General features: G+C 36.1%; 6 protein-coding genes and 1 long non-coding RNA gene across 13 annotated transcripts; 3 read left to right on the forward strand and 4 right to left on the reverse strand.

Annotated features, from left to right (window-relative positions):
- On the forward strand, positions 1,384-5,881 carry LOC104708712. Of its 6 annotated transcripts, XM_010425331.2 has the most exons (11): positions 1,384-1,654; positions 2,056-2,133; positions 2,212-2,319; positions 2,399-2,469; positions 2,575-2,716; positions 2,815-2,913; positions 3,031-3,159; positions 3,315-3,429; positions 3,857-3,924; positions 4,203-4,335; positions 4,471-5,881. In XM_010425331.2, exons 2-11 carry the CDS (start codon positions 2,086-2,088, stop codon positions 5,562-5,564), a joined length of 2,007 nt encoding a protein of 668 aa, XP_010423633.1. In that variant the 5' UTR covers positions 1,384-1,654; positions 2,056-2,085; the 3' UTR covers positions 5,565-5,881. The 6 variants fall into 6 exon arrangements, with proteins under 6 accessions (XP_010423633.1, XP_010423629.1, XP_010423631.1 ...); XM_010425327.2 differs by having other exon boundaries at positions 1,386-1,654; positions 4,203-5,881; XM_010425329.2 differs by having other exon boundaries at positions 1,386-1,654; positions 2,221-2,319; positions 4,203-5,881.
- LOC104708711 lies at positions 8,694-11,149 on the forward strand. Of its 2 annotated transcripts, XM_010425324.2 has the most exons (7): positions 8,694-8,779; positions 9,250-9,340; positions 9,444-9,549; positions 9,739-9,921; positions 10,012-10,440; positions 10,561-10,647; positions 10,857-11,149. In XM_010425324.2, exons 2-7 carry the CDS (start codon positions 9,293-9,295, stop codon positions 10,919-10,921), a joined length of 918 nt encoding a protein of 305 aa, XP_010423626.1. In that variant the 5' UTR covers positions 8,694-8,779; positions 9,250-9,292; the 3' UTR covers positions 10,922-11,149. The 2 variants fall into 2 exon arrangements, with proteins under 2 accessions (XP_010423626.1, XP_010423628.1); XM_010425326.2 differs by lacking the exon at positions 9,250-9,340 and having other exon boundaries at positions 8,701-8,779.
- Positions 11,189-11,905, reverse strand: LOC109124703 (cysteine-rich and transmembrane domain-containing protein B-like). The gene is made up of 3 exons (XM_019228985.1): positions 11,734-11,905; positions 11,542-11,653; positions 11,189-11,442 (listed from the first exon to the last, which is right to left on the reverse strand). Exons 1-3 carry the CDS (start codon positions 11,765-11,767, stop codon positions 11,397-11,399), a joined length of 192 nt encoding a protein of 63 aa, XP_019084530.1. The 5' UTR covers positions 11,768-11,905; the 3' UTR covers positions 11,189-11,396.
- Positions 12,058-12,426, reverse strand: LOC104708713. The gene is made up of 2 exons (XM_010425332.2): positions 12,254-12,426; positions 12,058-12,173 (listed from the first exon to the last, which is right to left on the reverse strand). Exons 1-2 carry the CDS (start codon positions 12,285-12,287, stop codon positions 12,058-12,060), a joined length of 150 nt encoding a protein of 49 aa, XP_010423634.1. The 5' UTR covers positions 12,288-12,426.
- Positions 12,878-15,045, reverse strand: LOC104708715 (short-chain dehydrogenase TIC 32, chloroplastic). Its single transcript, XM_010425334.2, has 9 exons — positions 14,857-15,045; positions 14,680-14,746; positions 14,487-14,515; positions 14,186-14,394; positions 13,993-14,111; positions 13,800-13,895; positions 13,637-13,712; positions 13,276-13,429; positions 12,878-13,184 (listed from the first exon to the last, which is right to left on the reverse strand). The coding sequence occupies exons 1-9, from the start codon at positions 15,043-15,045 to the stop codon at positions 13,041-13,043; spliced, it is 1,083 nt and encodes a 360-aa protein (XP_010423636.1). The 3' UTR covers positions 12,878-13,040.
- LOC109124414 (probable methyltransferase PMT7) lies at positions 15,656-18,517 on the reverse strand. Its single transcript, XM_010425335.1, has 7 exons — positions 18,130-18,517; positions 17,481-17,895; positions 17,071-17,360; positions 16,625-17,002; positions 16,289-16,535; positions 16,059-16,197; positions 15,656-15,966 (listed from the first exon to the last, which is right to left on the reverse strand). Exons 1-7 carry the CDS (start codon positions 18,326-18,328, stop codon positions 15,808-15,810), a joined length of 1,827 nt encoding a protein of 608 aa, XP_010423637.1. The 5' UTR covers positions 18,329-18,517; the 3' UTR covers positions 15,656-15,807.
- On the forward strand, positions 21,619-22,100 carry LOC104708717. The gene is made up of 3 exons (XR_754820.1): positions 21,619-21,670; positions 21,750-21,917; positions 22,027-22,100. It is a non-coding gene; the product is annotated as an uncharacterized LOC104708717 (long non-coding RNA).

Below are 22,636 nucleotides of genomic sequence, written 5' to 3' on the forward strand. Positions count from 1 at the left end.
TGATGGATACTGTATAATCTAAAAATTCATAAAAAATATAGCAATATGTATCTTGAAATGTAGAAAATATATAATCATAACATATTTTATATAAATCAATAGAAAATTTGTTTTATGATAACAAATAAATATATTTTACTTTGTTAAAGTGTTAACAACAAAAAAGAAGAGAAAAAGAGATAAAAGAAGGAGAGAAAGAGAGATAAGTTGTTAGTAAGGGCAAAAATGTAAAAGGAAAGTGGACACATAAGCAAAAAACTTGGGAAAGTATACCATGAGTGGAAAGTGGGTTTTTGTGACAGAACTCACACTCAAAGTGGGTTTTCATGACATTTTCCCTAGTTTTAACATAAGTGTATCTAGGGTTTTAACTTTTAACTTTTAACATATTCAATTTTCACTATAAATATGTTCCATGTATTTCCCAATCCTAGCTATCAAAGCATAGACTCTAGACCCCATGAGATAATTCTTGATTCTACTACAAGATCATAAGGTATGTCAACTTTTAAAAAATCTGACTAACATCTATATGTCATCACCATGTCGGAAAGTGTCTTTAGTTGAGTGGTTATAGCACCATCTCTTCTTGTCATCTTTTCCCGCGTAGTAGAAATTGGCTATAGGTAGATCAGATCGTCGTTTATATAATTCTTTTATTCTCTGTTTTTTTTGACTTTCACATCTATAACATCACTCTTTAATATCTGGTACGATCGATCGGATCATCGTTCATATAATTTTTTGATTCTCTACATCATCATGGATTTTTGACTTTCACATCTCATAACTCTTTAATTTTCGGTACGATGTCACAGTTGATAAAACTCAGACTTTTTCATCTATGACATAACTCTTTAATTTTCATCACAATGTCACCATTCTTAGAACACTCATTCCTTCAAGTCTGAGTTCTTCAAATTTTTGACATAGTTATCGCTTGATTTTCTGAATTTTGAGAATATCTTTTAGGATTATTTTCCTATTATTTTTGATATGTTTTTCCTTTTTCAATTATTCTTTCTTCTTCCATAAGTAGGAAAAAGTTGTTGATTTTTTTTACTTTTGTTGTTTAGTTAATATCACATTTTTTGTTGACAATTAAGCATTAAATACTTTAACATTTTATAGAAATATTTAATTATTGATAAATCTTTTTTTTCCCTTTCTAAATTAGATAAACATATAGGATATTCTCTAATAAATTCACGGAATTTTAATCATTCAAAATATTTCTTTATATATATACAAATTTAGAGACTGAAGAGTTGTAACGCTTGACTAAAAAGTTGAAATTGTTATATGATGAATATTCCTCCTCTCAAATCAAACAACTTTACTACTAGAAGAAACTAATTGTTTTGAATCTAATTTTTTTTGAATTGTAAAGTTTTTTTTTTTTTTTTTGGTTTATCGTTTCGGCGTTTATGGGGTTTTATTCGATGTTTCTTCTCCGTATAAATAACTGACTGTTTCCATTCTATTTTGTTTTCTGGGAAATGCTCTCTCTCCTGATTTCTTTTTGAGTAAGCTTTTTTTTTTTTTTTGTATACTAAAAATTATATCTTTATCTCTACTATCGATTTCGAGATTTTATTGCGTAAACATCGGATTCGATTAAGTTGAAGATGAGGATGACATCTCTTGGTTTCATGTAATTTTTGTTCCCCNTTCCCCCCCCCCCCCCCCTCTATTATTAGTTTCGTCTAAATCTCTCTCTCTGGTTCTGTTGTTGTTCTTTGTTAGAAATCGATTTGATCCCAATTACTTTGGTTTCTCTTTGAAACATTACAATTGCTTCTATAAGTTTTTGATTGTATAGTTTCCCTTTCGTCTTAATCGAATTGGATGAACTATGAATTATGTGATTCAATTTGTCACGGGTTTGTTGGACTTTGTTTCTTGAAACTAGAATTGGTTTTTAGGGTTTGTTCTTGCATTGCATTTTGTTTTTGTCCCCAGTGTTAGTTAAAATAGAAATGGTTTGTAATAGATTGTGGGTGGTTTTGTTCTGTGTTCATGTCTCAACTCAATTCTACTGCTTCTTGCTGCCAGGAACAAACATCTGTTTCGTAGATTTCAGCAATGTACTGTGGAGCTGTAAAAAGGGTATCACTCCAAAGTATTAAACTGGTAGGTTCAGCAAAAACCTAGTCTTTTTGGAATGGGACAAAGATTGCCTTTTTTTCCTAAGTGCTTTATACTTTATAGTGTGTGCAGGTTATGGTTTCTCTTGAAATGGAGGATAACGATCCCAATAAAGAATGTATATATGCTGATAGCTTAAGTGAATTCATTACTTGGATTAATTCTGATAAGGTGAGAGTTTGCCTCACATAACTTTTAAATTCTGTTATTTTTGAAAGAAATACTAACTGACTGCACCCCTCCTTTTCAGACACCGCTTCACGATGTGATGGGCTTCAGAAAAGAGGTCAATGGTACCACCGTGGACATTTCATTTCAATGGTATGTTCCTTTTTGTACTATTGTCTATGCTGATGTTGTGTAGTTACTTTTGAACAAGATCCTATTGATCTGATCCCAGTTTTTATTGTCTTGTTGTTGTACTAGGTGCGTAGATGGGTATTCAGCCATAATGTTGGGATATGCCAATAGCATCCGCACCATCGATGGTGGAACACATATTGATGGTGTGAAAGCGTCAATAACAAGAACCTTTAACAGCCTTTTGAACAAGTCGAAGCTTGTTGAGGTATATGACTAGTCAACATCACTGTATCAGTGTCATGAAGGCATTTCTGATGTTTTGTACAACTGGTGGTGAGATCTATTGTTGTTGATTTTGTTCAGGACAAGGACGTTATCTTGAGCGAGGAGCATGTTATTGAAGGACTAACTTGCATTGTCTCAGTCATTGTTCCAAGACCTGAGTTTGAAGGTCAAACACAGGTACACAAGATCATAGCGTTTGTTAGTTCAATGATATCTGTGTAGCAAGCAGTGATACTTTTCCACTTTCTTCTATTAATTGTTCATACTAATATTTTGTCTCCTAATATCTGCAAGACGAGATTAGGAAATCCATATGTCAGGGAAATTGTTGACCAATCAGTCCAGGAGTACTTAACGGAGTATTTTGAATTGCATCCAGATGTATTTGAGAGTATTATCTCCAAATCCTTTAACGCTTACAAGGTATGTTGTTGCTATTCCTATTGATACTGCTGAATCTTCATTTACACAATGCATTGAAAGACATCCACTGTTTTTTTTTTTTCTTCTACTTGTTGCTTTCTTACTTTCAATTAAGTGATCATAAAATTATACCTGACTACTCTTTCTCTCTCTAGACTGATTTGGCTGTCACGAGGGCAAGGGATTTGTATAGATCAGAAAGTGTTTCAACGGTGTACACCATTCAGCCCGTTCGTGAGAAACTGACCAACTGTTCTTCTGAAACATCGGGTATGTCTTATGATAGTAAGTCATATAAGGAGCTCTATTTGATTCATGTTTGGTACATATAGCATAATAGAAAAAACTACATGGGTTAGCCGTGTGGTAGGAGAAACGTTTGACTATGCTGTTACATCAGATAGTCTGCTGATATTCCCCTTAGGTGTAAACAATATTCTTGAGCCATCTGATCACTAGGTCTACTGGCCAGTGCTTTACTTGTGGTGGGCTTGTAGGAAACTCCTCTTGGAGCCTAGTCACCACCACGAGTATTTCCCTATGGCGAACACTAACTAAATACACGATGGCCATAAATAATCTATGAATAAAGCGTTACAGTTACTCATAATATAGTGGCTAGAGATTTGATCTCGTACATTTAGAGTGAAAACGAAAACACGATAGTTTTAATTAAAACTTTTTCCAATGCCTCCAGAGATTATTATAGGCAGAGGAGATTCTTCTGTTGGTGCTGCAGATCACGGCTCTGACAGGTGTTTTAAGGTAATGCATTCTTTAACTTTTAGTTCCAGTTTATATCTGGGCAGTAAGGCAGTACTATTATGTCTCCAAGAGTATGGATGCTTGATAAAAGCCATACTGTTGGATTTTGTTCACTTTATTTAAGTCGAGTTGGGGCAGCTCGCTAGAGTGTCCGATAAATTTGGTAAAGAAAAAAATTGGTAACTCCTTATGAGCATACCAATGCGAAAGAATCCTCTCTTTACCAGTCGAACCACATTGTCTCGGTGGCTCTGACGGGTATCTCTATCTCTTGCCAGAATAAAAGGACACGGGAACAGCTTTGGAGTGATGATGCAGTCTCTACAGCTCCTGGAGATTCTTCAGAGGATAGTAGCTTTTCAAATTTTGAGAAGAGAAGCAAAAAACGAAAGTCTTCTGTCCAATCCTCACATCTGCCTGTTTCTTCACGACAACCTGCTGATGATTCAAACCCACCAAACCCTAAAGATGTTAGCAAAAAGACTCCCAAAGATGTAACCCACGGGTCCAACAAAATAAGACCAGTTATCCCTGTCCAATCCTCACATCTGCCTGTTTCTTCACGACAACCTGCTGATGATTCAAACCCACCAAACCCTAAAGATGTTAGCAAAAAGACTCCCAAAGATGTAACCCACGAGTCCAACAAAATAAGACCAGTTATCCCTGTCCAAGCCTCACATGTCCGTGTTTCCTCACGACAATCTGCTGGTGATTCAAACCCACCAAACCCTAAAGATGTTAGCAAAAAGACCCCCAAAGATGTAACCCACGGGTCCAACAAAACAAGACCAGTTGTCCCTGTCCAATCCTCACATCTCTGTGTTTCTTCACGACGATCTGCTGCTGGTGATTCAAACCCACCAAACCCTAAATATCTTAGCAAAAATACTCCCAAAGATGTAAGCCACGGGTCCAACAAAACAAGACCAGTTACCCCGATTGGTCCGGGGTTTCAATCCTCACATCTCTGTGTTTCTTCACGACAATCTGCTGGTGGTTCAAACCCACCAAACCCTAAAGGTGTTACCAAAAAGACTCAAAAAGATGTAACCCACGGATCCATCAAAACAAGACCAGTTATCCCGATTGGTCCGAGGTTTCAAGCTGAAATTCCAGTTTGGGTTGCCCCTACCAAGAAGGGCAAGTTTTATGGTAGCCCCGGTGATTCCGATACTCTAAGATGGCTTGGAACTGGTGTTTGGCCCACATACAGCCTAAAGAAGACAGTTCACTACAAAAAAGTCGGCGAAGGGAGACCCGACTCTTGTTCTTGTACTAATCCGAGGTCGATCAGTTGCATAAAACGACACACTAAAGAAGCTCGAGAGCTTTTGAAAAAGGAGATTAACCGTGCTTTTGATACGTGGAAGTTTGATGAAATGGGTGAAGAAGCTGGCTCGTGGACGGCCAAAGAAGAGCAAAGGTTTGATGCTCTTTTGAAAAAGAATCCTTTGTCAAGTAGTGATGGGTTTTGGGAGTTTGCTTACAATGCATTCCCAAGAAAGAGTGAGAAGGATCTCGTCAATTACTACTACAATGTTTTCCTCATCAAACGCATGAGATTTCTTGCTAATTCTTCTGCTTCTCATCATATCGATAGCGATGATGACCAATATGACGATTTCTTAGCGGGATGAAGGGCCTTGTTGGATAATCTTAACAACTGCGGAGTTTCTCGTCATTACAGGTAAATCGCTTTTACCGTGTTCTTGATTCCTAGTGATTCAAGAACTTGTTTCCCCTTGAAATTTCTGTGTCGTAGGATCTTTTTAGAAGAGATCCTTATAGGACCAAATTGTGATTTTGTCATGCTAAATACGTAGCCTATGTCTTTCTTTGTGAAACTTTAGAGTTTTGTTCTTACGAAGCAGGACTTTAGTATTCGAATTCAGAACTTAATATCCTTAGATCTCCTGAGGATTTAGGACTTAAAAGTCCCAAGAAGAGTTATTAATTTTGTTGTAGGATTTTTTCTTTAATTTACCAAAAAAAACGCAGTATTTTCAAAAACCGGGAAAATATGTAAATTTACAGTTAAAGGAAGGAAATAACATTCAAAATTTAAGATAAAAAATTAAGTAACTCTCTGTATGGGACTAAGCCACATCCCATATGTCATCAAAAATTTGTCTTTACTTCTCTTCAGAATTTATACATTGAATTTATATGTTTGCTATATCATATATGTACAAAAATTTGAATTTTAAACCCGAAATTAACTTTTTGTGCCAAATGATACAAAGATGTGTAATCGTTACACGGTGTTAATTTACTGTCAAGTTTATTGACGTGGAATTCACAATGTCTAGAAATTCTAAAATTTTGAATCCGAATCCAAATCCAAATCTGAAATATCCGAGTCTAATCCGACCCAAACTGAAGTTTAGAAATACTCGAACGGATCCTATACCTCTAAACCCGAAAGTCCGAAAATCTGAAATACCCGATCAAAACCTAAACGCCGGCTCAGGCCTAGTTACAAGGTAGGCTCGAACTTGGAGAGACTGAGACCAACTAATCTCAGTGTGATTTAATGAATTAAAGTTAAATACCCTCTCTTGTGTCTAGTCTTTTAATTAGTGATCTTCTTCTTCTTCATCTTTCTTCTTCGTTCTCTCTTTCCTATAAAGTTTCTTAATTAGATACGTCAAATTGAACTAAAGAAGAAGAAGAATGCAAAAAATATTCTTTTGCTCCCCAATTTGTCTTTAATTGATCGATTTCAATTTCCCTTTTTCTTTAATTTTGATTACAACAATGTCGGGTTCTACTGCTGGAACACAAAACAACCTCCATCAAGATGGAAGCTAGGGCTTGAACTCAAAACAACCTCTGTCAAGGTGGAAGCTGGGGTTTAGATAGATTGGGTATTTTTGAATAATTTAGACAAATTTGGATACTAAAATTTTGAATTTTGAGAATTTTGGATAATTTGAATCCGAACCCAAAATACTCGACCCAGATCCGACCCGATCCCGGAGTCTAGAATTATCCAAACAGATCCTATACCTCAAAATCCGACTGAACCCGAACGCCTAGGCCTAAGATTAAGACCAACTAATCTCTGCGTAATTCAGTAAAGAAAAGGCTACGAAACCCTCTTTCGTATCTAGTCTTTTAATTAGTGATCTTCTTCTTCTTCATCTTTCTTCTTCATTCTCTCTTTTGTATAAAATTTCTTAATTAGATTAGTCAAATTGAACTAAAGAAGAAGAAGAACGCAAGAAATATTTTTTTTCTCCCCGATTTGTCTTTAATTGATTGATTTTAATTTTCTTTTTTCTTTAATGTTGATTACAACAATGTCGAGTTCTACTGCTGGAACACAAAACAACCTCCGTCAAGATGGAAGCTAGGGTTTGAACAAGAACAACGCAAAGAAAAAGAAACATAATCTAAAATGAAAACTAAAATTTTTTCGGCGAAGAAAGGAAAAAAGGGTCAAGAAAAAAGAAAAAAAATGAAAAAGGGTTCAACTCACTAATTCGCAATAATTTGATATGACCAAGTGGTTGAGAAGTTAATTGGATTTGATAATTTGAATTCGCAATAATTTGATATGCAAATTCTAGTCTAGGTTGCAACAATAAATTTTTAATTTTTATTTGAACAACTAAAACAATGTCTTTCGGATCTCTCAATATACAGGGATTTTACATCATCAAAACATGATGGTGAAACACCATAAAACGATTTGCATGTGTTTGAATTGTTTGACACCAAAAGTTAATTTTGAGATTTGAAATTCATATTTTTTAAAAGTACATTATGATTTAGCATTTAGAATAGTGTATTTCGCATGTTCGGGTTTTTTCTCCTTTGTTTCACTTTATTTGGTATTAGTCTCTAGGAGTGTGTTTGTACTTGCCGGCTTAATTCTCTGGAAAGATTATTGATATCTTTGTCAGCCTTTGTAATCTCTCTTGTGGTATATCTATGAAATTCGATTGAAAAAGTCATTTGCCACTTCTATTCCATCCCTTCAACTTGAAGATTAAAAACAACAACAAAATCCAAAATTTATTCATAAAAAGAGTGATAGACAGCTGATAGATATGAAAAATTGGATTATCTTTATGAGAGATTTACAGATCTGTAGGTTTTTTCTTTTTCCTCCAGTCAAAAAAAAATTTTGTTAAGAATTTAGTATATTAACAATTACACGGTAGTTTTTTAAAAAAACAAAACAATTACACTGTTTAAATTATAATGACCAAATTTAGTTGTTGGTAATGATGTAGCTTTTATCAAGGGTCCACTATCCTAAGCTACTACTCCATCTCTCTTAGAATAGATGATGTTTTAGTAATTTATCGTGTATCAAAAAAGTTTGATTTTCTGTATTTTTTATTAATTAATGCAATGAAATTGTAGGTTTCAAGATTCATTAATTGAGGATTGAAAATTTTTAATGAGATACTATTAGTTAATAGTTATGAGAAATATGTTTATTATATATAAAAATATATTTATGATTAAACATTAATTGTTTTCTTATCTATGTGAAAATTTTAAAAGATTATTCTTTCTGATATAGAGGGAGTATATTTTTTTTTAGCAAATATAGTTATTTTCCTTAACCTTTTTGTAAAATTATTTTATAAAGAAAAAAAAAAGCTGATAAAATTTTATGTTCTTCAATGGAAGTGAATATATATGGCGTTAATGAATTGAAGTAGTAGAAGGCTAGAAGCTTGTAAATTCGAACCAGGGACCTCACTTTATCCACGTGGCAGATACTCTTTAGNTAAAATTCCAAAAAAAAAAAAAAAAAAAAAAAAAAAAAAACAAAAGGAAGTGAGTTAGGTCTGGTCTGGTCTGGTCTGGTCGTCGGATTTGCCTTCGGGTTCCGGTAAGGGGTTTTCTTTCTCTGATGATCGCTTCTACTCTCTCTCTCTCTCTCTCTAGTCTCTTACTACTATGAATGACCCTTTTAATCTGTCGGTTGGTTGTTTTCATATCAATTAACAAATTTTCTGGCTTTTATATGATTTCGTCCTGCTATAACTTCTCTAGTTTTCGATCTGATCGATTAAGCTCTTTCATGTTTTCTTTTTCGTACTTTTTTTTTTTTTGGGGGTCTAAGTCTAATAATGGGGGATGATGATGATGATGATGCTCCATTCCCTTATTCAGGGATTGATGATGATGCTCCATTCCCTTATTCAGGGATTGATTAGTAAAATATTGATACTTAGATTAAAAGTTTCAATTGTGTGTTTTTTTCTCAGCTAAGTTAATTAAATTACATGTTTCTGTTATCAGACTAGAGTTGTTAATATTCTGACAGAGATTGATTGGGATTCTTCTTCTTTCTGACAGAAACAAGATCAGATCGGTTTCCTTGTACTAATATTTTTCAGCCATGTCTAGTTTAACTGTGAGAAGGGTGTCTCGTGAAGATATACAATTGGTTTGATTTCTTTTACTTTTTTTTTTTTTCGACTAGGAAGTTTTTAATACTCATTTGCATTGTGACGTAATTTTCGTTTCTGGTCTGTTGTTTCTTTTTGCAGGTTCAGAATCTTATTGAAGGATGCCTCAAGCGTTACATGAACCAGAAAGAAGTTGTTGACTTTCTACTAGAGAAGGATAAGATCGAACCTGGTTTTACTCAACTTGGTAACCACCTCTACTCTTCTCTTCTCGGGCTTTGTTTTACACTTTTTTTTTTCTACCGACCTAGTCTAGTTGGACCTCTTTCTTCAATGTTGGTTCTGATTTCTTGATCTCTCACTTCGAGTGATGGTTTTTTTTTTTTTTTAAATAAGATAATTATGGTAGCATTTTTTTCATTCTCTGAGTTGACAGTTTGGCAGAAGCTTGAAGAAGAGAACCGAGAATTTTTCAGGGCATATTATCTGAGACTCAAGGTAAAGGACCAGATTATGGAATATAACGAGCTGCTTGAGCAGCAGGCAAACCACATGCGTCAGATTCATCCAACCAGAGGGGTTTCCAACCAACACGGAAATGGTTCTCATGTTCCATTAAGTAAGATTTGTTTTGAACTATATATTTAAGGAAGTAAGGAGTTGTGAATTTTGTTTTCGTGTTGCAACTAATGTAGTTTTTTTCCAACAGTGAATCAGCAACAATTATGCTTTGAACGCAAGGATTCAGATCAGTCCTTTCCTAATCTGTCAAGTGCATACCTCAATAGAGTCTCAGCTATTAACACAAATCTGCCTTCTTATGTGGACATTTCAACCAATTCTAGAAGAGTTGATCCTCCACAAAACTTGCTCTGCTCGCCGGCCACAAATATGCCTTTGATGCAAGGAGTGATTAAATCTGAGACTGCATATTCAAACTGTGCTCCGTACATGTATGGTGGTGAAGCACAGTCCACAGTTGTAGATGCCTCCATTGCATCTTTCAGCAACGAGTCCAGCAGTCAATCCCTCAATGATCCACTTGTTGATGCAGACGCTTCTCCATTTGGGTCCCTACGTCAAATTCCTCGGAACTTCAGCCTCTCTGATCTGACAGCTGATTTTTCCCAGAGCTCAGGTCTCATTTTCATATACATGCTCTCCCTTTTTTATAGCACACAGTATCAAGCAGACATTTGTGCACAAACTCGCACAACAGGACTTATCGTTAATTTTTACTGTGATTTGCTAAAACCAGAGATTCTGGAGAGCTATGATGGATCACCATTCCTATTGGCTGATGCTGAAAACTTCCTGGACTCTAGCGAAAGGGTAGAACATCAAGGTGAGAAGCTTTGTTACTACAGAAGGAAACAGATTTATGTTGTACTTGATGTCCCTCTTCTTTTAGTTCGATAGATTTCATTGAGAGTTTTTGGCTTATCTCAGCTATTATGCAAAGAGCTAACTCATTCAGGAACTAGAGACACCAGTAAGTTTTGCAGGAAAATAAAAGAGTGAATAGTAAGTAACCACAAGTGTTTTTTCTTGTAGGAGATTACGAGAGATTGGGGACTATATCTGAAGGCTTCATTTACAAAAACCTCGGTAACAAATAGGTGTTGTTAGATTTGGAGCTTCATCATCATGCTTTTGACCTTTGCATCTACTTGCAGGTTTTAATTACATGGTTAGTGTACATAGAGATATTATTATTACGATTTGGAAGACAATTTTTGAGTGGGGTGTATACTACTATTATTATTCTCAATTGTAGAGAATTTTTGTTTTAGTTATAAATATTTAAGAAGCACTTGATTTGATTGTATAATTTATGATATTGGATCTTTGTTATGGACTTCTGTGGCCAACTCTAAAACTTGTGAGACCCATAAAATATGATGATCTTATACCAACTCAGAAGATACGATGATCCTTTACATACTAGTACAAGAACCTTCTTTCAATAAACACACACACCACACAGATAGTCTAGAAAGTCTCTCTCTCAGGTAATATATTAGATAATAAAAGCCATTCTTTAGATACAGAAGTGGGGAGAAGCTTCACACACTGTAGTGTTCCTTCATTTCCTTAGAAACACATTTCACAAATCCAGCAGCAGCATAGTGCAAAGAGACTGCATAGGAAGAAAGAAACAAACAAAAACAATGTTTATTAAGCTAGTTTTGGTTGCTATCAACAGAAGATGATTTTTGTTAGCTAGTTATAGCGTTACCATCCTTCAATGAAGCCTCTGTCTCCTTTCTGCTTTGTCTCGAAAAACCGTGATTTCTTCTTCTTTTTGTCTTGACCTGGTTGTTCAGAGACTTGTTCTGCAGCTGGATATCCTGTCAAGAAATGTTTAAGTACTACAAAATCTTACATAATACGCCTGATTCATTATTGGACAAGGATGAAAAAATCTGACCTTGTGGAGGATTTTGATCTCTCATGTCCTGCATCTTCACTTAACTGTGTACAAAAACAGAAGAAGCTACTCTGTTTGTGTTGGCACTCTCACTTTGCAAGTGGAAACACACCAAATGGGATGGTGATTTGGGAATATGATTCTTGGTTTTGTTAGTGATAAGGGTAAACATTTTTGTGAGGATGNGAAACACATTTCACAAATCCAGCAGCAGCATAGTGCAAAGAGACTGCATAGGAAGAAAGAAACAAACAAAAACAATGTTTATTAAGCTAGTTTTGGTTGCTATCAACAGAAGATGATTTTTGTTAGCTAGTTATAGCGTTACCATCCTTCAATGAAGCCTCTGTCTCCTTTCTGCTTTGTCTCGAAAAACCGTGATTTCTTCTTCTTTTTGTCTTGACCTGGTTGTTCAGAGACTTGTTCTGCAGCTGGATATCCTGTCAAGAAATGTTTAAGTACTACAAAATCTTACATAATACGCCTGATTCATTATTGGACAAGGATGAAAAAATCTGACCTTGTGGAGGATTTTGATCTCTCATGTCCTGCATCTTCACTTAACTGTGTACAAAAACAGAAGAAGCTACTCTGTTTGTGTTGGCACTCTCACTTTGCAAGTGGAAACACACCAAATGGGATGGTGATTTGGGAATATGATTCTTGGTTTTGTTAGTGATAAGGGTAAACATTTTTGTGAGGATGCTTCTCCTTATATAAGGCTCTGATCTTAAAGCTATTAATTATAATGGTGGCTCATTGTCAGATGAAATATTCTGCTTTAGTTTTTCTCTTACTTTCGGCTTATTCGTTTTGTAATCTTTATACCTTCCTTCATGATGGGGCTACTGCGAAAACTAAAAGGTTCCATTTCCATGTGTGTTTTATATGTGAAAAGGAGACTTTCACTCGCCTTTTTGAGGTTCTTTACAAATGCTTTCACACTTGTTTGCTTCTTCTTTGCTTGTCCTGTCTTGTTGGAGAATCTACAAAGAAAACAAAAAGAAGACTGAAACTAGCTAGTACCAACACCTATTTTTATAATTTTTAGACTTATATATTTATCATTTCTTCGTTTAATTTAATTTTATTTTGGAATCATACTTATGAAAACAAAAATTATCAACTTGTGATCACCACAATGGGATTGAAAGCAGCATGTTGGTCCAACCACACTTTTATTTGGTGGCTCAAAAATTGACAAAAAATCTATTGATTACAGTAAGATATTTGAACTAGAATTTGAAGTTTGGATCCTAGGATTACGTCATTAGCCAAAACTTAGACAAATGTATAGATGATTTTGATTATCCAGTGTAAGTTTGTTGCAATTCGTTGAATATGAGACATGATGTGTGCCAGAGTTCCTTAGCCAGTTTCGGGTCACGGGAAAGCGCTGAAGATTCAATGGTCCTGCCGTTTCCTCCAAAGTAATATTTGCCTGATATTTCCTGCAAGAAACAGATCAAAATAGAGCTCATCAACCACATAAGATTGAGGGGTTAGATAAGACGAAGAAATTCCAAAACCAGCATATCTTACAGGTGGAGCTAAAGCAGCATCAATGACAGATTCAGCTGCATCCTCTGAAGACTGCATGAGTCCAAGAATCTTGAGACCCCAAAACGCTATGACTTGTATATATGAAGGAAGCTCATGCATTATGTTTGTTTTTACTGCTCCTGGATCTACCGCTCTACAATAAAACAAAATGAAAAGTGAAACCACATAAGTAAGCCATAATCCCCAAAACGTACTAACAGAAGAAGAATAATAATAGAGTGTCTGATTGTTTTTAAGAGAGAAATATGCTCAACTTAAGACTACTTGTTTCAAATATGAACAGTACATAGTCAAGAAGTGAGCGATAAGGTCAAGAGAAATGAGTATATAGGACGCTTACGCAACAGAGATGTGATGAGAATCATCCATGAGGTGAAGCTGTCTATGCAGCTCATACGAGAAGAGTAGAAGGCATACTAGTTAACAAAAGATCAGAAACAATATCAGCATCACTTTGGTACAAGAGAAAACACATGCTTGTAATTATGAGTGGGGTTCCTTACATTTAGAATACTCATAGATCCTAGCACAAGGATACTGCTTTGATTTCGAAAAGTTCACTCCAGTAACAGAATCCATGTCAAACCTTCCAGCAAAAACTATAAAGATAAAAAAAAAAACCAGGAAACGACAATAACTATTTTAGCTCTCATTGTAAAATAGAAACCATTAGATCACATGTGAGAAACTACTCACCAGCACGATGTGTAAAAGATGTAACATTCACAACTCGTGAAGGCACAGGGCAGTTTCTCAGGAGCGGTAAGAGAAGTTTGGTCAAAGAGAAAGCGCCGACATAATTTGTAGCAATCATCCTGACAAATATTGGAGACAGAAAGTGTTAAACCTTTAAAAGTTCAAAGTTATGAAACCATAGTGAAAACCTTACCTGTCAAAGCCTTCAACGGTTGGCCGGCTCGATGCTGCTAGTATCCCAGCATTGTTCACCAAGAGTTGTACCGAAGAATGTAAATCAGCTTCTAAAAGCCATTGCTCTAGAGAGTTCCTAAACTTGGAAACTGATTGAAAAGACGACAAGTCAACTTCAAAAGCTTTGAGTTGTGCATCCTCATTCTCCATCTTAATTTCACTCAAGGTCTGTTAACACAAAGATTCTTGAATCAACAAAAAGGTGAAAGGGGGAGGTACATTCTATTGGTATAAGAAAAATTAAAGGGACAGTAGAAAACCTTTGATAATAAGTGGGAGGACCGTCCAACTGCAAAATCAAGAAAAGATTCAACTGCTAGTTTCATATCAACAAACATCTATTCTAAGATTGATTGAGAGCAAGAGATCCAAATGAACTCTTTTTCCTAAATATCTAGCTGCTAAGCAAAAGAAAAAAAAGTATTTTTTTTTGTGTGTGCACACACATATTACCAAGAACAACGTAGAAACCTTTCTTGGAAAGCTTAAACGCAGTGGCCTTACCAAGGCCCGAAGTAGCCTGCAACGAATAACACAAGAGCAGAAACAAACAACATTAACAGATATAGTGAGGGGGGAGAGAGTTGACTACATTACAGAGTCCCGAGGCAATAAAGAGAAAGAACTTACACCAGTGATAACACAAACAGGCCTGTGTGAATGAGTAGAGCAAGAAGAAGAGGAACTTGATTTAGAGCCAAAGAGACTATTTTTAAGCAATTGAAAGTAAGAAAAAATGAGGGCAATGTTCCAAAGCAAAGCCATCCTCAAGAAACTAGATGAGCAGATAAAACTCAAAGCCTCCTTCAGCTTCTCCATCAACNAAAAAAAAAAAAAAAAAAAAAAAAAATCAACGATATTAAAAGAAATCAGCACAGAGACTGTAGACTAACTTGATCCTTGCGAAATCGAGAGATATGGAGTGAAGAAACTAGATCAGAAGCCCTTTTCCGATAGAAGAAGAAGAGTAGAGAACACAAGTTGGGTGAATTAAAAAAAAACAAAAAAAGAGACAGAGCAAACTCAACAGTTTTACGCAGATGGTTCGATGTGGGTACACAAACTCAATAGCTAGAATTGGGAGCTTCTATGCTTTTTTTTCTTACGGCTTTAGCAGATGGTTCGATGTGGGACAAAACAAAAAAAAACAAAGCTTTGTTACTTACTACCACATCGACAACATTAGAATTCGAACAAGCTCCAATTTTTGTTTTAAAATAAAAGCTCAAGCTCCATTGTAAATTTAATTTTTAAAGTTAAAATTTTCTGTAATATTCAGCTTTGAGTTTTATTAGAAACAGGTGTGCGCGTATGCGTAGGTGTGAACCTGTATATGAATGATCGAAGGGAGAAGAAGAACTACACTCAGGAGTCAAAACTCTACTAGTGTTTTGGTTATGAGATTTTGAAGAGTGTGGCGAAACAAATACATGTACAAGGAGACATCTCTATTACGGTCAATCAATGAACAAACATTACATAACAACATACGACGTAATTCTGTAATTTCTTTCTCTTGAAATAACCAAAGAGAAGTACAAAAAAAAAAATTCTATGCATCTACACAAATAGATGTTTCTTTCAAACGATTGCCCAAAATTTCTTTCTGCAAAACAGAACAGTTTCAGTCTTCTTGTATCTGTCTTGAAGCTCATGTGTTTCAACTTCCCAAAGGTATTTTGGAGCCAGGTCTCGCACTCTTGAGATGATCGATTCCTCGTCTTTTATAATGATGAATCCCTGCAAACCCTCGAAATCAGTATTACAAACTACTTCTCCAGTCACAGACATAGGTTTTATAATGAGACAAGAGATGGTCCGCGTGGAATTACCTGAGGGCGTATGATGCGGTCCATCTCAAGCATGATGTCCTCTAGTAAACAACCATCACCGTGGATTTTATAATGAGACAAGAGATGGTCCGCGTGTAGCAGATCATATGTTCGGGGATATGTTGAGAATGGCTCACACCTACCAATACATTACAACACAAGTTTTACTATTGGTTCTGAAGTTAAGTGAGAAAAGATTAAATTTTGAGAAAGTGATCATATTTGCTTACCAATCATGATATGCACCGGTTAAGCCCCTCTGGTAAATTCCGGATAAGGTATCGTTCATCGTAGCAGGTACAACGTTCATAACCCAAACGGGATATGAGTTCATAGCTGCAGCAAATCCACCAATGTATGCGTTTGTGTCCATCACATTTCGCACTTCAGTCTTGTTGACATTCATTAACTCCCAGTAACGATTCACTTGTTCTCTCCAGAAGTTTGTGTCCAATGTAAACTCCTCTTCGCTGATGCCTTGAGAAAGAAAGTTTTTCCAAATGAATTAAAGAAACCAGATGGAACATAATGTCGTTTCCACAATGAACTGAATAGAAGAAATATACCTATTTTGCTTAGACTTGTCGGATATGTCGATAGACGTTCAGCTGAAGAAGAAGGTTTCTGTTGTACGTTTTCACTAACGTCCACACAGTCTCTGAGAGGAACTTTCCATGAAGCTTTTGAAACATCTGCCTCATCACAAATAGTTATAAGCTCTAGCTCTGCGTTCTTTCTAAGGCAAGCCTCGTCATCTTCTTTCACCCATATTGCTGTCTGTACCTTTCGAGAAATGAGCTTCCAGCACATTGCGGTTGTTAGATTGACCAACTTATCCCAAATCATAGGGAAATCTTTATCCTTTCTGTAAGCAGGTGGCGCTGAATAAATAAAGTATCCATTGGGTCGGAGAAGACGATTAACCTCTTTAATCAAGATACCATCTGCAGAATCAATCACAAATTATTATTGTCATTAGGTGCTTACAGAAAGAACATCACAAGAGACGTACCATTTTCATGCCAATCAACACGACATCTTGAACAATGAACCATATCAAATGAGGCTGCGGGATATGGCATTTGTTTGGTGGCTATGGCAGAGATCATTGCACCGATTCCTCTCTCCAACGCAAACTGAATTTGGTTTTCATGACCATCTTTAGGAGCAAAGGACATTGTCTGTATACCTAAAGGAAGAAGATAAGCTGCAAAGCTAGCAACTCCACATCCAACATCAAGAACTTGCTCAACCCCAGCTGAACGTAAGTCCCCTGTTTCGTTTGTAGTCATGTTTCCTAACCTGAAGTTACATACAATAGTTCAGAGAAGTGCATTAGGCATAGGTACAAAACCCGTTCTAAGCTTCTTCTGCATAGAATTCCAAAGCAATCCAAAAAAAAGGAGGTAAATTCAAATAGACCTTTGGATGTATTCTGGAGCTCCATGTTTGAAATGAGTACCACCACCAGGGAACCACCATAACTGACCTTGTTCATGAACCCAGTTTTGCCCGCCTTTCACTTGAGCAAGATGAGTATGATTCACATTGCTTCTCCATACATAATCCCTACTGGTAGGCCAACGTATTGGTATCTTATAATCCTTTGGCGGAGGCACAAGACAAAACAGACGCTGTTCAAGTGGCGGGCAGTGTCTCTCAAGCTCTTCTCTTCTGGAAACATTAAGGCTTGGGAGAAGCTGTTGAACATAAGTGACATTGTGGCAAGGGATATACTCATTAAACTCCAAAGGGCACACATTCACACCATTCTCAGGGATCGAAACAGGACTTCTCCGGTACGTAAGCTCAATTTTGTTAGCAAAATTCGATGGACCTGCAATCACAAAACTGTTGCATTATCGATTCATGCCCTAATCCAGCAGAAACTGAAAAAGACAAAGAAGAAACTTGAGAGCTATAACGTTCGATCTAGAAGAGAAACTTAATGGGGTTTCAATCAATCTAGCTCTAGAAACTAAAAATCAAACAAAGCAAGGAACTTTAACAATGTTACAGAGAAAAGCTACAGACTTTGAAAAAGACACATAGGGAGAGAGAGGGAGCGAACCAAATTGTGATGGTGGAGAAGAAGAAGAATTGAAAGAAGAAGAAGAAGAAGAAGAAGAAGAAGAAGAAGGTTGAGAGATGTAAATAGGTGAATTGTTTCCGAAGATAGAGCCGGCGTAAAAGGATCCAACCATTAGAACAAGAGCCACCATTATCATCTGACCCGATCTAGCCGAACCCAACACATAACCTCCTCCCATTGGTCTTTATCTTATCAATCCTTTCCTCTTCTTCTACTCTCTCTCTCTCTCTCTCGGTGGATCTTATAGATTGCTTTCTAAACTCATGTGAATCTTTCTTGAGTGACTGAACTGATAGCAAAGCAAGCAAAGAAGAGAGACACCACACCGCACAGCACAGACAACAAAGATGAAGATCTCTCACATTATTAATTCCGACTTTTCCTTTCCCGTCGGCAAAACCATGTGAGGGACACGTGACCACAATTTTGATCCTTCATGTCTTTTTTGCAAATTGTCCCTCGAAACTTCTTCTTTTCACATAATTCGCTCCCTATATTTTCGTTACTATTCTAAAAGCAACAAAATGTTTCTTCAAATTGTCTAACTACTAGGTAGCTACTTATGTAGATTGATGTACATTGTTAAGGATTATAATTACATTTGTCTGAAAACTAAAAGCAACGAAGACTTTAAAAAAAAAAAAAAAAATGTATACATAGATGGGTTAACAGCTCAGTGCAACTCTATATTATTATTACTCATGATGTCCATAGATGTTACATCTCATAAATCACATCTCACAAAATGTTACTAAGCAACAGGATCAATAGCAATAATCTTTGAATTTTGTTTCATTACCATTTTAAACACGCTAAAAGAAGTTGTACGTAGTCGTTACTCGTTAGTCAAACTCCACCAACTAAAAAAATGCATTTATAACATAAGAATTTAGAATGGTGACAAATATAAATAAGGATTAGCATGTTCTTCTACGTACACTTTTAATTCCCACAAAATTACTTAAAATTTCCCACAAAATTTCCCACAAAATTACTTAGATAGTTACAACAAACAAACAGTTTGTTTATTTTCAAATCGGTCCTTTGCGTAAATATAAAGCAGTCTCACAATGCAAATAAACTAAAATCCATAAAGATAATACAGTAATAACAATTATTTCTATTCTAATTGTTTAAATAATAATTCAAATACAAACAACTCTCTAAAGAAAAAGGCTAATTCGTACGACATGGGTTGTATAAATTAATGAAAAAGACAAACATTAATCCCAAAACTTTTAACATCAGTAAAAAAAAAACAAGACCTCGTAACCGATGAATCTGACTGCCGTAAGAAGCTGACGTGATGGTGGTGTAGTTAAATAGGGATATTATGAATGTGTCAGATATATATATCAAATCATCAATCATAATTTAGCTGAGATGATACTTATCTTTATGATTCAATATTCACTAATACAAATCTCCTTTGGACTTCTAAAAAATACAAATCGTTAAATGTTTCTTTTCGTCTATATTAAAAAGGTCACGAATTATATAAGTTCTTCAAGTAAAATACAAAAAAAAAAAAGCTGGAATAAAGCATATACAGACTCCAATTCATGTAAAAAGACAACAGAGGAAATTACGACGACCCAACGAGGAAATTACGAGGAACGGACGTGGTCACCAAGCTACAAGGGTAAAACAGTCAATTACATATTTCTGGACGGTTAAAAAATAAAGAGAAGGCAAAGCAGCAAGGGTAAAATCGTCAGAAACGAGGGGGAAACCATAAGGGTAAAATAATAATTTCGCTTGTTTATTATTTTGTCTTTATTAACTCGCAGTTTCTATAAATAGCGGGAGACGTCGTCCCTCTCTCAACACACTCGAAACACAGTAAACCATTTGGACCAAAATCTAGAATACCGTTACAATCAAAAGTTTATTTTCATATCCCCTGCAAAAATAACAAACTATTTTTTTTTTTAATCAAAAATGTGGTTAAAGACAAATAAACCTATATCATTTCTGTTATTTACAGATCCAACCACCTTATACCCACCCAAACCCACAAAATTCGGACAATCCAGTTGAAATCGGATCTCTCCTTTAACTACCCAACTTTTCGAATTCCTTCATTCACGACTCCACTCTCCCTCGTTCTATTCCCGTTAATTATTCTTCTCCCTCAAATGCAACTAAGGATAACTCGATTCTGGGTAAGTTGAAATAGGTTGGGGTTTTTCGAATTTGGGTTATTTGTTTTTCAAAATCGGGTAATATGGGTTTCGATTTTCGATAATTTGGTTTTCAATTTTGGGGTTTTGTCGATTTTTTTCATGTGTTGATTCCTCAGAACGTTGAAAGTCATCAGATTTTGGGGCGTTTGTTTTATGTTCAATTTGGTTTGTGGAAAAGCTTGGAACAAACGTTTGTTTCATCAGATTATGTTCAATTCTGATGAAACAAAGTCCTCAAAACGTTTGTTTCATCAGATTATGTTCAATTTGGTTTGTGGAAGTTGAAGTTGAAATCAGTTGTTGTTTTTTGTGTGCATGTGTGGAAGAATCATAATGGTTCGTACAAAGAACCCAAGCTATGTGGAAAAATCGAATCCCCCAGCAGATCTCGAAGAAGAAGCAACTCGTGGAGATGAATCAGAACGTGATTCCGATAAAACGGACTCAATTGAGAAGTCAAATGATAAGGATTCATCGGTAAGTATCTCTCCCTATATTGGTATAACCGTATAAGAATTCGTTCTAAAAAGTATAACTGTATAACTTGGTATAACTTAGAAAAGGTATAACTTAGAAAAACTTGGTATAACTAGATATGTGTCTTGCAGGAATCTGAGGATGAATCCGATGTAATGCAACCTTTGAGTATGTACTTTGATTACTCCCAGTATACGAAGCCTTTCAAGATGTCTGGAAAGTGTTATATTTCAGAGGCGGTAAACTTATTAGGCGGTCATCTTAAGGAAGAGGAGTTGGATTGGTTCTTAGGGCACCCACAGTTCAAGCATTTCTTCCATATGCCTAAGGATTCGAATCATAAGTTGATGGGTATGTGGATGTTGTTGCTTCGCACAGCGCATTTGGAGAAGAAAAATGAATGCTGGTTCATTGTTAATGGGACTCCCATCCGGTATTCTCTCAGAGAAATGGCAATCATTTCTGGGTTATATTGCCATCAGTATCCAAAATTCAAGGATGGTTTGGGCAGTTTAAATTTTGCTCGGAAGCAATTTAAAGGTGGACAAATAATACAATATGGAGATGTCAAAGCGAAGCTACTTTCGATGAAGAAACCTTCAGAGGATCGTTTGAAGATGGCCGTACTGTATTTTTTATCTAGCGTCATCATAGGGAAGAAAAAGGGTGGAAAGAATGCACCCTCTGTGGAGCCTTTCTTTCTTAGAGCTGTGGATGATCTTGATTTGTGTAGAACATTCCCTTGGGGTCGAATGGCATTTGATGAGAACATGAAAGACATCTTTCATTTGATGGGACACTTTGATGGAGTTGTGGGTCCACAGTGGGTCTTTCCTAGTTTCATCATTCCTTTGGAGGTAATTACTAGTTTTCAAAATGTACAACTTAGTATAACTGGATCCAACTAAACATTGAATGTTCTTGTGTTGTGTGTAGCTTCTTGCGTTTGAAGCAATTCCTGTGCTAAAGAACACCTTCCGAGAAGACGTTTCTGATTCACATGCACACCGTAACTGTCCTCGGATGTGCAAGATGAAGTTTAAAGCAAGTAAGAAGAAAGGTTTTTCTTTGAAAGAAATATATGACCAACTTGGTACAACTAAGGTTAGTTATTCATATTCATTATTTATGTAAATTACTTATCAGATTCATTATTTATGTAACATTGATTGATAGGAGATTGATAGTATGTTATGTTTGTTTATTTTGACAGGAGATTGATAGTATGTTAACTCCAACTCCTCGGGAGGCACGCCTTTTAGCCATGATCATAGATGAGGATGGTGGCTGGGATGATGCGGATGATCCAGTTGCTGATGGTTGGAGCAAACGTTTAATTGAAAAGGACAAGTCAATTTGGTTTGAAGAGCTTCACAACCTAGATGTGGCCGCCCGATCATTTGAGGCTAATCCGGTGATTGAGAATGTGGATCCGGATGATGTGGATCCGAATGATGTGGCTAAGGATGATGCGAATTCGGAGAATGATATGGTAGGAGGTAGCTTGATTCAGCTAAGAGCTAGCTTGATTCAGCTAGAAGATCTGGTGAAGAAGGGGTTTAAGGAAATCAACGAAAAATTTGATGACATGGATGCTAGGATCAAATCGGTGGAAACATATGTGAACTGGGAAAGAAATGGAGAAGGAGTTTTTCCAAGCGAGGAATTTGGTGCAAATGAGTGTGACGGAGTTGGTGCAAATGAGGCTATAGAGGAGGAGGATGCCGAGAAGGAGAAGGCCGAGAGGGAGAAGGCCGAGAAGGAGAAGGCTATAGAGGAGGAGAAGGCCGAGAAGGAGAAGGTCGAGAAGGAGAAAGCCGAGA

This window comes from Camelina sativa, chromosome 8, assembly GCF_000633955.1.
Source record: "Camelina sativa cultivar DH55 chromosome 8, Cs, whole genome shotgun sequence".
Taxonomy (NCBI): Eukaryota; Viridiplantae; Streptophyta; class Magnoliopsida; order Brassicales; family Brassicaceae; genus Camelina; species Camelina sativa.